At 40.2% G+C, this 19400-nt stretch overlaps 1 protein-coding gene across 2 annotated transcripts; it reads right to left on the bottom strand.

The window, feature by feature from the left end:
- Positions 1-7741: 7741 nt before the first annotated feature.
- On the bottom strand, positions 7742-11294 carry LOC109239615 (copper transport protein ATX1-like). Of its 2 annotated transcripts, none has more exons than XM_019406202.1 (3): positions 11187-11294; positions 10325-10400; positions 7742-8251 (listed from the first exon to the last, which is right to left on the bottom strand). In XM_019406202.1, the coding sequence occupies exons 1-3, from the start codon at positions 11193-11195 to the stop codon at positions 7986-7988; spliced, it is 351 nt and encodes a 116-aa protein (XP_019261747.1). In that variant the 5' UTR covers positions 11196-11294; the 3' UTR covers positions 7742-7985. The 2 variants fall into 2 exon arrangements, with proteins under 2 accessions (XP_019261747.1, XP_019261746.1); XM_019406201.1 differs by having other exon boundaries at positions 10325-10403; positions 11187-11293.
- Between the last annotated feature and the right edge of the window lie 8106 nt (positions 11295-19400).

Raw genomic sequence — 19400 nt, 5'->3', positions numbered from 1 at the left:
TATTTGTGATATCCATGCTTAGTATAACACTTCTTCTTATATATATATATATATATATATATATATATATATATATATATATATATATATATATATATATATATANCTGAAGATATAGATTCATACTCAAAGGAGCAACTGGAAGCGGTACAAGTGAACAATAAGGCAAGAAATCTGCTTCATAACGCTATAAGTGGTAAAGAATACGAGAAAATATCAAGTTGTGACACAACCAAAGAAATGTGGGACAAACTTGAGGTCACCTATGAGGGAACCAGCAAAGTAAAGGATACACATATCAACATGCTGGTTCATGATTATGAACTCTTCTCAATGAAAGAAGGAGAAGCTATTGAAGAGATGTTTGCCAGGTTTAGCAAAATAATTAGCGACTTAAAGGCGTTTGGCAAGCCCTACACCAATGGTGATCAAGTCAGAAAAATTCTCAGAAGTCTGCCAACCACTTGGCAGACCAAAGTAGTCACACTGGAATCTCAAGACCTAAACAAATTATCCTATGATGAACTACGAAGAGAACTCATTGCTTTTGAAAGGACGCATCTAAAAAAGACAAATCAAGAGGAGAAAAAGAAACATTTAAAACCTCTACTGAAATGGTTGAGAATGACATTGATGATCCTGAAGCTCTGCAAGAAGAGATTGCTATGATGTCTAGAAATATGGTTGGGTTGATGAGAAGATACAGGAACACAAAGAAAGGAAGATTCCCACCAAGACGATCCAGGCAATACAACGAACAGGATAAGAACTAAGGAAAATGCGACGAATGTGGAAAATTTGGACATATTCAAGCTGAATGCCCAGAACTGAAGAGGAAGATCTCTAGAGGTTTCAACAAGAACAAATCCTTCGGAAGCTGGAGCGATGAGGATGACTCTGACCATGAAGAAATAGCAAATCTTTGCTTCATGACAATTCTGGAAAATGAAATGAACAAAATTTCAGGATGCTGGACAGATGAAGATGATTCAGATGACGAGAATGAAAATTGTTTCATGGCACGAGGTGAAACTAGTGAGGTAAGATCTTATGACTGTGAAAGATGCAATGAATTGCAGGATATCTTTGATTCAACTTTAAAAGAGTCTCAAAAAATGATGAATGAACTTAAGAGACTCACTAGGGAGGTTAAAGACTGGAAACTCAAACATGAAGTATGTGAAATCGAAAAGGAAGTACTTCAAGAAGAGTTTGAGGATTTGCAAATGCAGCTCAACAGCTTGCGCAAATCCACCAGTCACAGTTCTGTTAGGTCAAACCAGACGACTTACAAGTCAACTGGGAAAGAACCAGCTAAAACCAAGTCAGCTAGTTCCAACACTTATGAAAGACCTATAAGTGGGTCTGAAGTTAAGTGTCATTACTGTAATAAAAATGGGCATAAATATTCCTTTTGTCATTTTCGTAAATCAAATGTGTCAGGATGGGTTTGGAAACCAAAAAGTTCTGAACCTAGAAACACTAACCCTCCAGGACCCAGGCAAGCTTGGGTACCTAAAAGAAAGTAATCATCTTGTCTTGCAGGAACACCACAGAGTAAGCCGCAAAGGAAAATGGTATCTAGACAGTGCGTGTTCCAGTCATATGACAGGTGACAAAAACCTGTTCAAAGAAATTACAAAAATCGATGGAGGAAGTGTTAAATTTGGGGACGATTCAAGGGGCAAAGTAGTTGGTACTGGAACAATTCACTTTAATAACAATTGTGGAATTACTGAAGTTTATCTCGTCGATGGCCTAAACTACAATCTCTTGAGCATAAGTCAACTCTGCGACTCAGGATATGAGGTAAAGTTTAAGAAAATAGGATGTGCCATTGAAGACGAATCAGGAAAGATAATTCTTCCTGGAAAAAGGTATGGAAATATTTATATACTTGATGGTTTTGAAAAGATAAATGGTCATATTTGCTTATCCTCTATGTCTGATGATCCATGGCTATGGCATAGGAGACTTGGTCATGCTAGCATGCACTTGATTGAAAAACTGTCCAAACATGAATTAGTTATTGGTTTGCCCAAATTGAATATTTCTAGAACTCATATTTGTGACGCATGTCAAATGGTTAAGCAGACCAGAAATTCTTTCAAAGATAAGGACATAGTGTCTACTTCAAAACCTTTGCAATTACTTCATATGGATTTATTTGGGCCTACTCGAACTACTAGCATAGGAGGAAAGAGGTATGCTTTTGTTATTGTTGATGATTATTCACGTTTCACTTGGGTAATCTTCTTGTCTCATAAGGATGAAGCCTTAAGAAATTTTGAAGTTTTCTGCAAAAGGGTTGAAAGAGAAAGGGGACATCTGATTTCGACAATTCAGAGTGACCATGGAGGAGAATTTGAAAGCAGAGCATTTGAAGACTTTTGTAATGATCAGGGATACACTCATAATTTTTCTGCGCCACGCTCACCACAACAAAATGGGGTTGTAGAAAGAAAGAACAGAACCCTCCAAGATATGGCAAGAACCATGCTACTAGAACACTCACTGCCAAACCACTTCTGGGCAGAAGGTGTAAGTACAGCATGTCACATCCTCAACCGTTGCCTCATAAGGCCAATACTGAAGAAGACCCCATATGAACTTTGGAAAGGTAAACGTCCGAATATCAGTTACTTCCATCCCTTTGGAAGCAAATGTTTCATTCACAATAATGGTAAGGATAAACTTGAAAAGTTTGATCCAAGAAGTGACGAAGGTATTTTTCTAGGTAATTCATTAAATAGCAGATCCTTTAGAGTCTATAATAAACGTACTTTATGTGTGGAAGAATCTGTACATGTTATATTCGATGAAAATAATCCCTTGGTCGAGAAAGGAATTACTGCAGGTGACGAAGATCAAACTCAAGAAGCTCAGGATAAAGGAGAAACACAAGAGTCGACTAATACACCGACTGTGACCGAGTCAACTGGTGAAAATAGCAAAAACATACCAGAGCCACTAATCGAGTCGACTACAAATGCAGTTCGTCCAAATGAATGGAGAAGCGAGCCTGAATATCCTCAGAAATTCATTATAGGGGATCCAAACGAAGGAATGAAAACCAGGACAGCTCTCACAAAGAAAGCAAACATTGCATTGATTTCTCAAATTGAGCCAAAAAAGATAGAGAAAGCACTGAATTATTCAAGCTGGGTGCAAGCCATGCAAGAAGAGTTAGATCAGTTCAGTAAGAATCAAGTGTGGAAACTAATACCCAAACCTGATAATGTATCTGTAATCGGAACAAAGTGGGTATTTAGAAATAAATTGAACGAGGATGGAAAGGTCATAAGAAATAAAGCTAGACTAGTTGCTCAGGGCTACTCACAACAAGAAGGAGTCGACTATGATGAAACTTTCGCCCCAGTAGGTCGTTTGGAGTCTATACGAATTCTTCTGGCATACACATCGTTTAAAGGATTCAGGCTGTTTCAAATGGATGTTAAAAGCGCCTTTTTAAATGGATTTATCGAGAAAGAAGTATTTGTGAAACAACCTCCAGGCTTTGAGGATTCAAAATTTCCATACCATGTATACAAGCTCACTAAAGCACTGTATGGGTTGAAACAAGCTCCATGTGCCTGGTATGATAGGCTGAGTACCTTTGTTATTGATCATGGCTTTACAAGAGGTAAATAGACACGACCCTGTTTATTAAACGATCATCAGAAGGTAACCTCATTATTCAAATTTATGTTGATGACATTATATTTGGTAGTCCTAACCCTCTTATGTGCAAGGAATTTTCAAATCTTATGCAAAGTGAATTTGGAATGAGCATGATGGGTGAGCTCACATTCTTCCTTGGGCTACAAATTCAACAATCTGATGAAGGAACCTTCATATGTCAAACCAAATACACAAAAGAGCTGATTCAAAAATTTGGTATGAACAATGCAAAATCAATTGGCACTCCAATGAGTCCCGCTACAAATCTAGACAAAGATGAACAGGGCACTCCTGTTGATGAAACCAAATATCGGGGAATGATTGGATCACTGCTATATCTGACAGCAAGTCGACCAGATATTATGTTCAGTGTATGTAAATGTGCCAGGTTTCAGTCAGCTCCTAAGGAGTCACATTTGACTGCTGTAAAGAGAATCATTCGATATCTCATTGGAACTGTATCTCATGGATTATGGTATCCTCGCTCCAACTCTTTTAAATTAGAAGGTTTTTCAGATGCTGACCTTGCAGGTGATAAAGAAGATAGAAAAAGCACATGCGGCACATGTCAATTACTAGGAAAGGCATTAATATCCTGGAGTAGTAAAAAGCAAGCATCAGTCGCATTATCCACTACGGAAGCCGAATACATTGCTATTGGACAATGTTGTGCACAACTACTACGGATGTCTCATCAATTGGGTGACTATGAACTCTCTTTTAAACCTATCCAAATTTTTTGTGATAATTCTAGTGTTATTTGTCTTTCAAAAAATCCGGTGCATCATTCTAGAGCAAAGCATATAGATATTAAGCATTATTTTATTAGAGATCATGTTCTTAAGGGAGACATAGAAATATCTTTTGTTGGAACTTCTGCTCAACTAGCTGATATTTTTACTAAACCTTTATTAGAAGAGAGATTTTATACTTTGAGAAATTTACTTGGTATTATTTGCACTTCTAATAACTCTTAGGACCTATGTGCTCAGTTACTTTTAATTGCTATAATTGTCCTTTTCCCACGCTTTAATTACGCCTCCGCTTTTTCTCTCTCTTTTCTCTTCTTTCACATCGGTTCGCAGCTCAAAGATGGAAAGCCATCCATCACGTCTTCTCAACTGACAACTTTTCCTTTTCTGTACTCAACCGTCAAAACCCTCTTCTTAAGACAGAAAACCCTTTCAATCACTCTCATCTCCATCTATTCTCCAAAAGCTTCTATCAAAGTTCCTTCTCTACAATGGCGAAACACTCCAAAAATCCTTCTGCTTCCACCAGAAAGAGTACCCGTTCCAGAGCAAAAACCCCTTCTGCGCCTCCTGAGCAAGTAGACCTAGGATCTGATCACTCTGAAGGCTTCGCCTCATCTCAGGGAGATCTCTCTGAAAACTCACCTCTTCTAGGAGAAAATGCTTTAAGCAAGCGACCCATGGAAGAACCCCCTATTTCGTCCACCCCAAAGAAATCAAAAGTTAGTTTCTCTGCCTCTCTTGAGTCTGACCTAAATTTCTGGGATTCCCCAAATAGGGATCTTTTTATTGCTCTAAAAGACAAGCCCATCGCTCATGGGAGGGTTGTTGATCTTGATGACATGGAATCCCTTAACTGTAAGGTCAAAGAACTTTTCGTTTATCAAGGATGGGCAAAGTTCCTCTCTATTCCTCCGCCTAAGGTGTATGAACCCCTGGTCAAAATATTTTATGCAAATCTTCGTTCTAGTAAACCTGATAGGTTGGAATCTCTGGTACTCGGTCAGCGCATTGTTCTTGATTGTGCCCTATTTGACTCACTTTTTCAGTGTCGTTGTTCTGGTTTTCCTACTTTGTTTAAAAACATCTGGCTTGATGACTTCGAAATTTCTTTTGACCAAGCCAAACAGTGCATTGCTGAGTGTCCCTCTGAAACCCTTCCAAACCAATTAGGCCCTAGTGATGTCGGTTTTGAAACACGGGTTCTGGCCCACATTGTGGCAACCACCTTGCTTCCCCGTACTGGTTCTTTTTCAACCTTCTCTCAAAGAGACACATTCTTTGTCTATTGCCTTGTAACCAAACTCAAAATCAAGCTTTCCTCCTGGGTTATCAATCTCATGATAGAAAGTGCTGAAGATCTCACTAGTTTACCCTATGGCATGGCAATCACTCATATTCTGGAAGCCCATCATATTTCCCTGTCCAACTATCCTTTCATCTCTGTCTCCAAGTCCTACAATTCTAGAGCCTTTTCTAGTATGGGCTATGTAAATATCAAGGGCTCTTGGGTTAAGAAAGGCGAGAATGAAGCAAAACAGGCCCCTGTAGAACCCAACCCTTCTCCCGTTGTTCCCCCACTTAATCTTGACAGTTCTGAGCTTAGTGACAAGCTTTGTGTTATTCACTCCCAACTCTCTGAAATCAAGAACCTTCTCACCGCCACTCAGTCTATTGTTGGTGACATTCATGCTATTTTCAAGGAAACAGGGTCTGACGTGTCCAAAATTAGAGTTGTTGTTCTCAGAGTGAGGGAGAATGCTGTCAAGGCTTTCAGGGAGATTCATGACAGGCTGGATGGTGTGAGCATTTCTGCGAATGCCAGCTTCGATCAGTTAAAGGAGGCCATCTGCAACACCCTTACCTATTTCATGCGCCGCTAGTGTGGTTGTTTTTAAGACATTTTGTTTTGTTGTTGTTTGTTTTAGACAATTTGCTCTTGTGGGCTGTGTTAAGCCCTTGGATATTTTTTTGCTGTGCTGCTTTTGTGGGCTGCTTTACCAGCCATTAGATAATCCCTTTACCTCCTCTGTTTTAATGTTATCTTTTCAGTTCTCGTATTATTCCCTCTTTGGTGATGACAAAAAGGGAGAGTAAAATTGTACAGGTAGCCATATATATTGTACAAGTACAGTGAAGAAATAGAAGTCGACTGGTCTGTTACCTAGTCAAGTCGATTGCATACATTGAGGGGGAGTATCATGGACTAGTCAAGTCGACTGCATACATTGAGGGGGAGTAAAACACAGGGAAGTCGACTGGTGTTTACCTCTTTACATTACTATATTATTTTGCCATCATCAAAAAGGGGGAGATTGCTAGATTCTGTTTTAATGATGCAAATAATATACATGTGCAAATAATATACATGTGCAGGAAATCAATTACAAGAAGTAAAGAAGAGTCCTCAAGACTGCTGAAGTAAATCATAATGAATAAGGGAAAAAATCAAATAGCAAAGATTACCATACAATCAGTCAATCTGGACGAAATCCAATCAACAAATCAATCGGCAAAGAGCAACGACTAGCTGAGCTGAAGAGAATCAATCAAGCCTTAAGTTAAGGCACAAATCAAGGGCAGCATCACGGAAGATCGAAAGATATGAGAAGATTGGTATGCGACTAAGTTTGGAAGATCCAACGATCAAGGAGCAGTATTCACTCGTATCTTTGCTGAAGGAAGGAAATCGAGAAGTCGCAACGACTCTCTACCTTATTCTTGGAAAGAATCAATTCTTTCCAAGGATCAAATCTCTTGGGTTTTCAAGCCTCTACCATCCATCAAAGTATTTATACCCCGTCTTAAACCCTAGTCTGACATACTTTGATCGAACCAAAATCACTCTCTTTGTTCTACTGCAAACAAGCATTGTAGTTCACTAAGATCTGCTGTGTAACAAGTCAGGGAAAGAAAGAGAGCATAATACTGGTGAGGCATTGTATCAAAAATGAGTGCTTGAGAAACTGTGTGCAAATTCACTACAACTGTACTCGGAGAAACACATTTACTAAAGAGAACTCCCTTGCAACCCAAGGGGACTGGACTAGGATTGACATTGAATCCGAACCAGTATAAAATCCTGGTGTCTTTAATTCCTGCCATTACTTTCTGCAATTTACTTCCCTTTATTATATCTGCTGAATTATCATATCTAGTCGACTACTCAATTAATAAGTCAACTAATAAGCAATTAAGTTCAAATATTTACAATTCACCCCCCTCTTGTACTTTAAGTAATTACCTTAGACTTTTAGTCTACTTGTATGTAAACATTTCACGCTGCAGGTATATAAAACATAAACTCAGGACCTGAACCATATAATAGGGTCCGTAATCTCCATTTGATTAGTGAAATCACTCCGTAGAAACAATCAAGAGTCTGCAAATCCAATAGACTAGTTAAACAATACACTCCAGTAGATAACAGGACTTCTTATCTATATTATTACAAGAAAAACCAAACGCAAAAATCAGCAACACGTTATTTAAGAGCTGATTAACTGTTACATATTACATTCTGCTTTAAGCTTGATTTATATTTCAGTATCATCAAGCAGCAGCAACAGCTTCTGCGGGCTTTTCGTCTACGGGCTTAGCTTCGGGTTCAGCTGGTGTATCTGCAGGCTTTTCTTCTGTGGGCTTTACTTCAACGAGCTTAGTTTCGGGTTCAGTTGGTGCTGGTGCTGGTGTTTCTGCTTCCCAAAAAGAAGTCTTCTTTCCAGTCTTAGAAACAGTTTGGAAAACAGCTTCTGGCTCCACATTTCCCTTTACTGTCACCTTTTGCTCCTTAATATCGATGTCATAAGATTCAACACCTATAATGATTTGTACACAAGATTAGAGTGAGGTCAAATTAGTTGTTAGTTGCTCAACTATTAACTGGGGAAAAAATTGGAGCTAATAAGGCGATATACAGACGACCAAAGTGGCACCTATCATGGCTAATGAATAAAAAAAAAAAACTCATCAAAGGTGATGTTTGAGATCATACGAGGTATAGGAAATTATAGTATTCGTGGGCAATAAGACAAGCCAAGTATTCATGCAACAAGTGATAGAACGACCAGGAAAAGTTAATGCTTACATTTAAGGACAACTGAGAAGGCACGAAAGGAAATTTATGGTGCTAGCAAGTTAAAGGAAGGTTGCGAGTAGTATAAATAGATAAGTGTAGGTCGTAAGGTAAAGTATCGCAGAGCAACAAGGTTTTAGGTAGATAGGAGTAAGGATGTGAAAAGGTGAGTGAGAAGGTGACGAGAATATGTATGTCCTTGGGATTAAACCCATCAAAACAAGGGAATGATGATTTCCATATATAATAAAAATCTCGGTACAGCCTGAATAAACACAGAGGAGTCTAAGACTAGGAGCAATTAGAAGAGAGGAAATGCTGCCCCATTAGTAGAATAAGGGTGTAATTGTGATAGATAAAAGGATGACATTTAGGCCTTTGATTGAGGAATGATTTAAAGAAAAGGGATTTTATGAATTGCACGGGATTGGAATACCCCCATAAGATGAATCATGTTAGAATGCTATGAAATACGGTTATTGAGGTATAGTATCGTCCCAAGGTGGATCGGGCAAATCACTTCAGATGTTCCCCGATGAGACGTGAGCCCTAGTGACAATGTATTACGTAAGAGGTTTCATTTTGGATTAACATTAAGGTGAATCACCAATGGATGGATAAAAGTTGCAAAGTATGAGATGAGATTAAACCGTCATTATTAAGATTAACAGTAATGAAGAAGCATTAAAGGACTTAGATTTATACATATAGGACAAGCAGTGAAAGAATAACCCAGAGCTGGGTGGCAGACCACGGTAATAATAAACCGAAGTAAGAGTTAGGATATAGCATGACCTACCTAGATATAGTAAAACCATAGTCGTAAGTTCGACAAAGTACCAAGCGAAGAACTTTAGTACACCTATAGATGCCTAGAGGGACATCTTGTCATAGTTCTGTATATGTTCACAAAGTGAGACCTAGAGATTGGCTAAAAGTCGGAGGAAAAAGGAGAGAAGAGTCGCATAGGCACACATACAAGTACATGGTTGTACATGATGCATGTCAGAAGGTAACAACAGTTACGAGATTGGAAGAATTCCGACCACAGGTCGTGGTGTGAGAAAGAGGCCTAAAGGGAGGAATACCTTGGCCTTTGGATTTATTTACAGAACAGTTTCCTAGATGTCAAGGACAATATTAACGTATTCGTAAGAGCTACAGGTTATGAGAGTGATAAGTGCATTTGTCAACATTCGAGGACGAATGTTCCAAAGGAGGGAATGATGTTACACCCCAAGTTTTCATACGTGAGAGTACGTCGTAAGTCATTGATGTAAGCTCGAAAATGACTAATCCAAGATTTAAATTTGATGAGTTTTTTAAGACTTTTACAATTGCACACCTCGTACTTTTGAAATTATGGATTCAATATTTAATATTTTGTTGACGTTTTATTAATGTTCCACATGTGTATCTACTCTCATGGCGGGTTCTATTGAACCTATTATTTTAACGGTGCATCCACAACTGCCACTAGAGTACTAGACCATGTAAGTTACTCAATTTACTGTCGCCCTTTCGCTTAATGGAGTTTAGCGAAATTCCGCTCTTACAAAATTGCAGAGTAAGGTGCGTATAATCTGTCCCTTCACTAAAAATTTCGTGCATAGCGAGAGATCAATGCACCTGGTTGTACTCTTTATTTAGACATCGAAGAAAAGGAAGAACATTTTTGAGAAAAGTAGTGACGTTGTATGAGATTATATATAGGCAATCCTACTGTGGCAACTGTATCAATTAAGCTAGGATAATTAGGATAAATGTTGTAAAGGATAAATAAAGGATAAAAGTGCAATTATATATTTATAAGTACCTTCCATTTTCCCCAAAACTCTGTTTACAGCTCCTACACAACCTTGGCATGACATGCCAACCTTGAGAACAACGGTCTGCTATCATTTAATTTAGCCCAAAAAAAAAACATCAGATGATAAATAGACCAAATAAAAAAAGACTTTCACCATTTAACATAACAAAACACTAATTCATGTGATACTTTTCGCTTTTCAACATTCAATTTATGTGAGTGTATTTGGACATAGAATTTTTAAATTTTTCGAAATAAAATTTAGTTTACATATTTGAAAACTAGGTAAAATATATTGTTAGTCACAATAATTAATAAAATAAAATATGTAAAGCCATATGAAAAAATTACGGTCAAAAATTAATTTGTTTGACTCTCGAAATCCGAAACACATTCACATAAATGAGAACGAATGGAGTAGATGAGTTAACAATGTTTTCCAGATAGAACAATTGGTTAACGAGCAAACCCAGAATTCAATTTTAATTAAGCTCCAAAGAGCAAATCCTTTCTTTTTATTTAGATGATTAACTATAATTAAGAGGGAAAAGATGGAAAATCCCACTGATTAGTAGTAGTTGGATAATAAACTAAGTACTGGAAATAGGAACAAACAAAATTCAAAGAAGTGATCATATATAATTTCAAAGCTTTATATTTATCCTCTTCCCACTATAACAACAAATTATTCACACCAAGAACCAAAAAATTTCAGCTCAAGGTGAGAAAATCCAAATTAAAAATAGGATTATACAACCAAAACTTATCAACCCCTTAAGAGAATCAAGATTATTAACAATATAACCAGAGAAAAACAACAAACTAAATAGAATATTAAAAAAATTAGTGAAGTGTAAGAAAAAGTTACCTGAGACATGATGATTAAATGTAGGAGGGAGAAAAAACTGAGGGAGGTCTTGCTTTCGTGGGAAGAAACACTCTCTTTGGCCTTTGAGGTTATGGGAGAGTTCGCGTGCCTAATCGCTATATATAGAAGGAATAAAGGACAAAATACTAAGTTACCATTATAAATTTATAAATTAAAATGAGTATAGTAGTTAACTATATGCTTGAGGGATAAAAAAAGATATGTTTAAGGTAATCGTTGAGTAGGTGTAAATCAGAGGCAGATTCAAAATTTTAACTTTATGGGTTCAAGATTATAATTCCAGCGACTAACCCGTCACATTGTTTGAATTATGGATTTATAGCTCAATTTTTTCAGTAATTTTAATAAATTTTATTTTGAAAGTCCATATCTAGAATAGAGATTATGGGTTCAATTGAACCCATAGCTAAACAGTTAGATCCGTCCCTGTGTAAGCTATAATTTAATAATAAGAATGTATGTGAAGACAAGTGTATGTAATCATTATGTTGGTATAAATATCGTGTGTGATAAGTTTTTTACCTAATAATATTATGCTTTCTCCTCTCTAAATATTAATCATTTAAACAAAATTTATTTTAAATTTTAATATTTTTTTTAAAAAAATAAGAAGTTAGTTTTTAATTTCTTTTTAAATGATTTTACTGCTCTAACTAATAAAATTGTGTAAAGAGAAACAAAAATTGTTTAGATAACACTTTTATAAATAAATTATTAATATATTTTCTAAAGAATCTCTTAAAATTTTAAAGATGGATAATATAAATAGGATTATATACCAAGGAATTTAAGACTATGAAGTCATAATGTTGTTGAAAATATGTAGATGTGATGTGCACTAGGAATGAGTTGTAGTTAGTGGTTAGCTGGTTGGGTTGACCAACCTTTTGTTCGAGATACTAATCTTCTCACGTAACGTAAACGCAAGCATTATGCATATATAGGCTGATCCTCTTTCTTCTTTTTTCATTGTTCGTGGGACACATAGATATCTCATTTTCTAGGACTAGTAGCTCCTAATAATTTGGGATAGGTAAAAATGTATTATTTTAATAATTAAAAGTTAAAGTAGATATACATCTACTAGTCATCTACCAGCGGGGTCGCATTTACGACTTTTCAGTTTACTGGAACTGTCTTCACTTGGTGGGAGGCTTATGAGAGGCGTAGGCCTGTTGGTACGGCGCCCCTTACCTGGCAGCAGTTCTCCGTTCTCTTTTTGGAGAAGTATGTGCCACAGTCCCGCAGGGAGGAGCTGCGCAAGCAGTTCGAGCAGTTGCGACAGGAGATATGACTGTGATGTAGTACGAGATGAGGTTCTCAGAGTTAGCTCGTCATGCTATTTGGTTGGTTTCTACGTATAGAGAGAGGATCAGGAGGTTCGTTGATGGCCTCACATATCAGCTTCGGATTCTCATGACCAGGGATAGGGTGTCAGGTGCTACTTTTGAGGAGGTTAGTGATATCGCTCGTGAGATTAAGTCAGTTCGTCGCCAGGAGCGAGAGGAGAGGGAGGCCAAGAGGCCTCGGGGATCTAGTAGTTTTGGGGGTGCTCCTTCGAGAGGTCAGTTTCAGCACGGCAGAGGCCGCCCATTCAGGCATGCTCAGTCAGCTCGCCCAGGTTATCGTAGGGCATCATCGGGCCATGGTTCTCACAGTTCTCAGCAGGGTCATTCCTCACTCAGTGCCCTTCCAGCCCAGAGTTCGTCCCGTGCTCCATCAGTTCAGGGCTCTTCTATGCCAGGTTCTTCAGCTAGTCATCCCGGTGCTAGGGGTTCCCTTCAGTCCCCATCTACAGAACCATGGAGTTATTATGAGTGTAGGGAGTTGGGACATATGTGGAGGCAGTGTCCTCGTCGTCTTGGGGGTTCATCTCAGCAGAGGAGCCAGTCATTGACTTCAGCACCAATTACTTCACCACCCACCCAGCCAGCTAGGGGTGGAGGAAAGTCATCTAGGGGTCGCCCGAGAGGGGGAGGTCGATCAGGTGGTGGTCAGGCCCGTTTCTATGCATTTCCAGCTAGACCTGATGCTATGGCTTCAGATGCGGTGATTACAGGTATTGTCTCAGTCTTCCACAGAGATGCCTCTGTGTTATTTGATCCTGGTTCCACTTTTTCATATGTGTCATCATATCTTGCCCGTTATTTGGATACGTCCCGTGAGTCTCTTGTTTCATCTGTTCATGTATCTACTCCGTAGGCGATACTATTTTTGTGGACCGTGTGTACCGGTCGTGTGTGGTGACCATTGAGGGTCTGGAGACCCGAGTGGATCTTTTGTTACTTTCTATGGTGGATTTCGATGTGATTTTGGGCATGGATTGGTTATCCCCGTGCCGTGCTATTCTAGACTGTCATGCTAAGATAGTGACGTTGGCGATGCCGGGTGTGCCACAGATTGAGTGGCGAGGTTCGACTGATTTTGTCCCCAGTAGGGCGATTTCGTTCTTGAAGGCCCAGCGGATGGTTGGGAAGGGTTGTCTTTCATACTTAGCCTTCGTGAGGGATGTCAATGCAGAGGCTCCTAGTATTGATTCTGTTCAAGTTGTGAGGGATTTTCCCGATGTGTTTCCTGGAGACCTGCCGGGCATGCCCCCAAACACGGATATTGATTTTGGTATTGACCTGGTGCCGGGCACTTAGCCCATCTCTGTTCTGCCGTATCGTATGGCACCAGCGGATTTGAAGGAGTTGAAGGAGCAGCTTCAGGAACTCCTTGATAAGGGGTTCATTCGGCCTAGTGTTTCGCCGTGGGGTGTGCCTGTTCTGTTCATGAAGAAGAAGGATGGCACCATGAGGATGTGCATTGATTACAGGCAGTTGAACAAGGTTACAATTAAGAACTAGTACACCCTGCCTCGCATTGATGATTTATTCAACCAGCTTCAGGGAGCAAGGGTATTCTCCAAGATTGATCTCCGTTCAGGGTATCACCAGCTGAAGATCAGGGACTCGGATATTCTTAATACAACTTTCAGGACCCGATATGGTCACTATGAGTTCCTTGTGATGTCTTTTGGGCTGACCAATGCCCCAGCAGCGTTCATGCACTTGATGAACAGCGTGTTCCGACCGTATCTCGACTCGTTTGTCATAGTTTTCATTGATGATATTCTGGTGTATTCGAGTAGTCAGGAAGAGCACGCGGAGCATTTGAGAGTGATATTGCAGCGGTGAGGGACGAGAAGCTTTATGCAAAGTTCTCCAGATGTGAGTTTTGGCTCAGTTCAGTGGCTTTCTTGGGACACATCGTGTCCAATGAGGGTATTCAGGTTAATCTGAAGAAGATAGAGGCGGTTCAGAGTTGGCCCAGGCCGTCCTAGAGATTCGCAGTTTTCTTGGTTTGGTGGGTTATTACCGTCGGTTCGTTTAGGGATTTTCATCTATTGCATCACCCTTGACCAAGTTGACTCGGAAGGGTGCTCTGTTCCAGTGGTCGGATGAGTGTGAGGCGAGCTTTCAGAAGCTCAAGACTGCCTTGACCACGACTCCAGTGTTAGTTTTGCCATCAGCTTCAGGTTCATATACAGTGTATTATGATGCTTCGAGAGCGGGTATTGGATGTGTGTTGATGCAGGAGGGTGGGGTTATTGCTTATGCTTCTCGTCAGTTGAAGCCCCATGAGTAGGGGTGTGCATTCGATTTATCGATTCGATTTTGACCCTTATCGATAATTACTTATCGATTTGTACATATGCTTATCGTTATCGTTTCAATAAGGTTTTAATTTTTTCGATTTCGATTTATCGATTTGGGGGCTTATCGATTCAGTTATTGATTACACCAATAAGAAAATTTACGGGATTCCACGGAAAGTATATCGCTATAAACGCGCCTAACTAATATGGACAAAAAGAAGCTAAAATAAGACGAACACCATTTATAATATAAAAATTATGTCAACAAGCACATGCAACAAAACTAAAGTAAGGGATCAAATGTATGCCACCAACACTCCAACGGTATAAAAAAAATAAAACAAAACAAAACACATCATCACGGCTAATTCTGTTTTCCATTAATTTGAACTTCATTCCCTTGATCTTTAAATATGATCATTCCTTAAATGTGGTAGAGGAAATAATAGGGTAAGGGACTTAGGGTAAAGGAAAGGGTATAGATTAGGGAAAATAATATTCTATAGTCGCTTTCAAAATAGTAGCGGAATATATATACATTCTGTATGTTATATTAATCTACACAAATAGGTAATTACTCATTTAACAAGTGTCTACAGTCTAGGGGTGTGCATTCGATTTATCGATTCGATTTTGACCCTTATCAACAATTACTTATCGATTATCAATTTGTACATATGCTTATCGTTATCATTTCAATAATGTTTCGATTTTTTCGATTTCGATTTTGATAACAAATAATCGATTCAATTTATTGATAAACCGATTCGAATGCACACCCCTACCCACGAGAAGAACTACCATGTTCATGATTTGGAGTTGGATGCCATTGTTCAAGCGTTGAAGATTTGGAGGCATTATTTGTATAGTGTGTCTTGTGAGGTGTTTACTGATCATCGTAGCCTCCAGCACTTGTTCAAACAGAAGGATCTCAATTTGAGGCAGCGAAGATGGTTTGAGTTGCTAAAGGACTATGATATTACTATTCTGTACCATCCGGGGAAGGCCAATGTAGTGGCCGATGCTTTGAGCCGGAAGGCGGTCAGTATGGGCAGTCTTGCATTTATTCCTGTTGGGGAGAGACATCTTGCAGTTGATGTCCAGGCCTTGGCCAATCGGTTCGTTGGATATTTCGGAGCCTAGTCGGGTATTGACTTGTGTGGTTTCTCGGTCTTCCTTGTTTGATCGCATCAGAGAGCACCAGTATGATGATCCTCACTTGCTGGTCCTTAAGGACAGAGTTCAGCACGACGACGCCAGAATGTGACCATTGGTGATGATGGGGTGTTGAGGATGCAGGGCCGGATTTGTGTGCCCAATGTGGATGGGCTTCGGGAGTTGATTCTGGAGGAAGCCCATAGCTCGCGGTATTCCATTCATCCGGGTGCCGCGAAGATGTATCAGGATCTGAGACAGCATTATTGGTGGAGGAGGATGAAGAAAGACATTGTGGGATTTGTAGCTCGGTATCTCAATTTTCAGCAGGTGAAATATGAGCATCAGAGACCGGGTGGCTTGCTTCAGCAGATGGATATTCCAGAATGTAAGTGGGAGCGGATCACTATGGACTCTGTAGTTGGGCTCCCACGGACTTTAAAGAAGTTCGATGCTATTTGGGTGATTGTGGATCAGCTGACCAAGTCCGCGCACTTCATTCCTGTTTGTACTACCTATTCCTCGAAGCGGTTGGCAGAGATCTATATCAGGGAGATTGTTCGCTTGCATGGTGTCCCAGTTTCCATCATTTCGGATAGAGGCACTCAGTTTACTTCGCAGTTTTGGAGGGCCGTGCAGAGAGAGTTGGGTACTCAGGTCGAGTTGAGCACAGCTTTTCACCCTCAGACGGACGGGCAGTCCGAGCACACTATTCAGATATTGGAGAACATGTTGCGCGCTTGCGTGATTGACTTCGGCGGTTCATGGGATCAGTTTCTACCGCTCGCGGAGTTTGCTTATAACAACAGCTACCAGTCGAGTATTCAGATGGTTCCATATGAGGCTCTATATGGGAGGCGGTGTAGATCTCCAGTTGGATGGTTCCGGGTGAGGCCAGGCTTTTGGGTACAGACTTAGTGCAGGATGCTTTGGACAAGGTAAAGGTGATTCAGGAGAGGCTTCGTACAGCGCAGTCGAGACAAAAGAGTTATGCTGACAGGAAGGTTCATGATGTGTCCTATATGGTTGGGGAGAAGGTTCTACTGAAGGTTTCACTCATGAAGGGTGTTATGAGATTTGGGAAGAAGGGTAAATTGAGTCCTCGGTTCATTGGGCCTTTTGAGGTGCTTCGGAGGATTGGGGAGGTGGCTTATGAGCTTGCTTTGCCACCCAGCTTGACGAGTGTGCATCCGGTATTTCATGTTTCTATGCTCCGAAAGTATATTGGAGATCCGTCTCTTGTTCTAGATTTCAGCACGGTTCAGTTAGAGGGTGATTTGACCTATGATGTGGAGCCAGCAGCTATTTTGGAGCGTCAGGTTCGAAAGTTGAGATCAAAGGATATAGACTCAGTGAAAGTGCAGTGGAGAGGTCGGCCCGTGGAGGAGGCTACCTGGGAGACCGAGCGGGTGATGCGGAGTAGATATCCTCACCTATTTGAGGCTTCAGGTATGTTTCTTGACTCGTTCGAGGACGAACGTTTGTTTAAGAGGGGGAGGATGTAACGACCCAGCCGGTCGTTTCATGAGTTACCACTCCATCTTCCCCATTTCTGCTTCTTTATGCTTTGTTCGTCTGTGTTATATGGTATCGGGTTGTTTGGTTCGAATTCGGAATGGTTTTGGAAAGGTTTGAGTCACTTAGTCTCTTTTGGGTAAGCTTAAGTTGGAAAAGTCAACCGAATATGGACTTATGTGAAATAGGTCTCGGATGTGAATCCCAATGCTTCGAATAGCTTCATGAGCTGATTTGGGACTTAGGAGCATGATCAGAATATGTTTTGGAGGTCCGGGGTAAATTTAGGCTTGAATTGACGAAATTGGAATTTTGGCATTTTTCGGTTGGTAGCGGAGATTTTGATATAGGGGTCGGAATGGAATTCCGAAAATTGGAGTAGCTCCATTGTGTCATTTGGGACATGTGTGCAAAATTTCAGGTCATTCGGACGAGGTTTGATAGACTTTTTGATCAAAAGCGGAATTCTGAGGTTTTTGGAGTTCTTAGGCTTGAATCCGTGGTTAATTTGATGTTCCGATGTTGTTTTAGGTGTTTCGAAGATTGGTATAAGTTTGGATGGTGGTATATGACTTGTCCGTACTTTTGGTTGAGGTCCTGGGGGACTCGGGGTAATTTCGAATGGTTGACGGGAGGTTTGGAGTTGGAATTTGCAGCTGAAGTGCTGAAACTCCTGTCATAACTGCACCTGCGGCTTGGGGACCGCAGGTGCGGGCTCGCTGAAGCGCCTAGAGGGTCGTAGATGCAGAAATGGGCATGGGGAGCTGGAACCGCAGATGCGGTTGTTCAAGCGCACCTGCGATAGCGCAGGTGCGGTATTATGATCGCAGGTGCGGTCCTAGTGCGGTTAAGTGGTTTCCGTAGGTGCGCACCTGGGACCGCAGGTGCGGGTCCGTAGGTGCGGGATTTTGTACCGCAGAAGCCGTTTAGCTAGGGCAGAACATATATATTTGGCCCTTCGCGATTTTCAGCTCTTCTTCACCATTTTTAAATCGATTTTGGAGCTTTTTGGGAGACTTTGAAGAGGGAATTCAAGGGAACTTCGTTGAGGTAAGATTTTTGAACATAAAAATCGTTTCTGTGATGTTATTTCACGGATTAGGCTTGTAATTTATGGAAATTAGTGGTTGAAATTGAAGAACTAGGGCTTGAAATTGGAGACCTTTGATTAGGGATTTGAGGGGTCGTTTATGGTCGGATGTTTGTATATTTGATATGTACGAACTCGTGAGAGTGTAAGGATTCTATTGATGTGACTTTTAATGGATTTCGAGACGTGGTCCCGAGGGTCGGGTTTGGTCAATTTCGGAATTTTTGGTGTAACTTGGTTATTTTCGAGTGGGCTTTGTTCCTTTAGCGTATATTGATGAGTATATTATGGTTTTGGATAGATTTGGAGCATTTGGAGGCCGATACGAGATGCAAAGGTATCGCGGGCTAGAATTTTGACCGGATTGAGGTAAGTAATGATTGTAAATGTTGTCCTGAGGGTATGAAATCCCGGATTTCACATCGTTGTGCTATATTGAGGTGACACACACGCTAGATGACGAGCGTGGGGTCATGCACCGTTGGGGATTGTGACTTGGTCCATCCCGTACGACTAATAAGTCAAGTATTTAATTGGAAACTGTTTGTTATCATTATATTTTTGAAAAATATTACTATGTTTGGGGCTAAATGCCGTGTTTGGGCCTTGTGTCGATTGTTTGGACCCTTAGGAGCTTTTACTACTATTTTCCTCACTGTTTTCGGTTTGATATTTATACTCAGTCATGCTATCTTCTTAATATTTTCATAACTCGGTTTTATTCACTCCTTCTGATTTCATAAATGATATTTTGAGCTGAGTACTTGTTTTACTGTCAGCCCGAGGGGCTTGA

This window comes from Nicotiana attenuata, unplaced genomic scaffold, assembly GCF_001879085.1.
Source record: "Nicotiana attenuata strain UT unplaced genomic scaffold, NIATTr2, whole genome shotgun sequence".
NCBI lineage: Eukaryota > Viridiplantae > Streptophyta > Magnoliopsida > Solanales > Solanaceae > Nicotiana > Nicotiana attenuata.
Note: the sequence above shows the minus strand (reverse complement) of the source record. Positions and strands in the feature narration are given on the sequence as shown.

Excerpts from the sequence above, each read along its gene's own strand:
- LOC109239615 (XM_019406201.1), bottom strand. Across the intron at positions 8,252-10,324 it reads AGTTTTGGGGAAAATGGAAG|GTGTTGAATCTTATGACATC; the intron begins GTACTTATAAAT and ends AAATCATTATAG.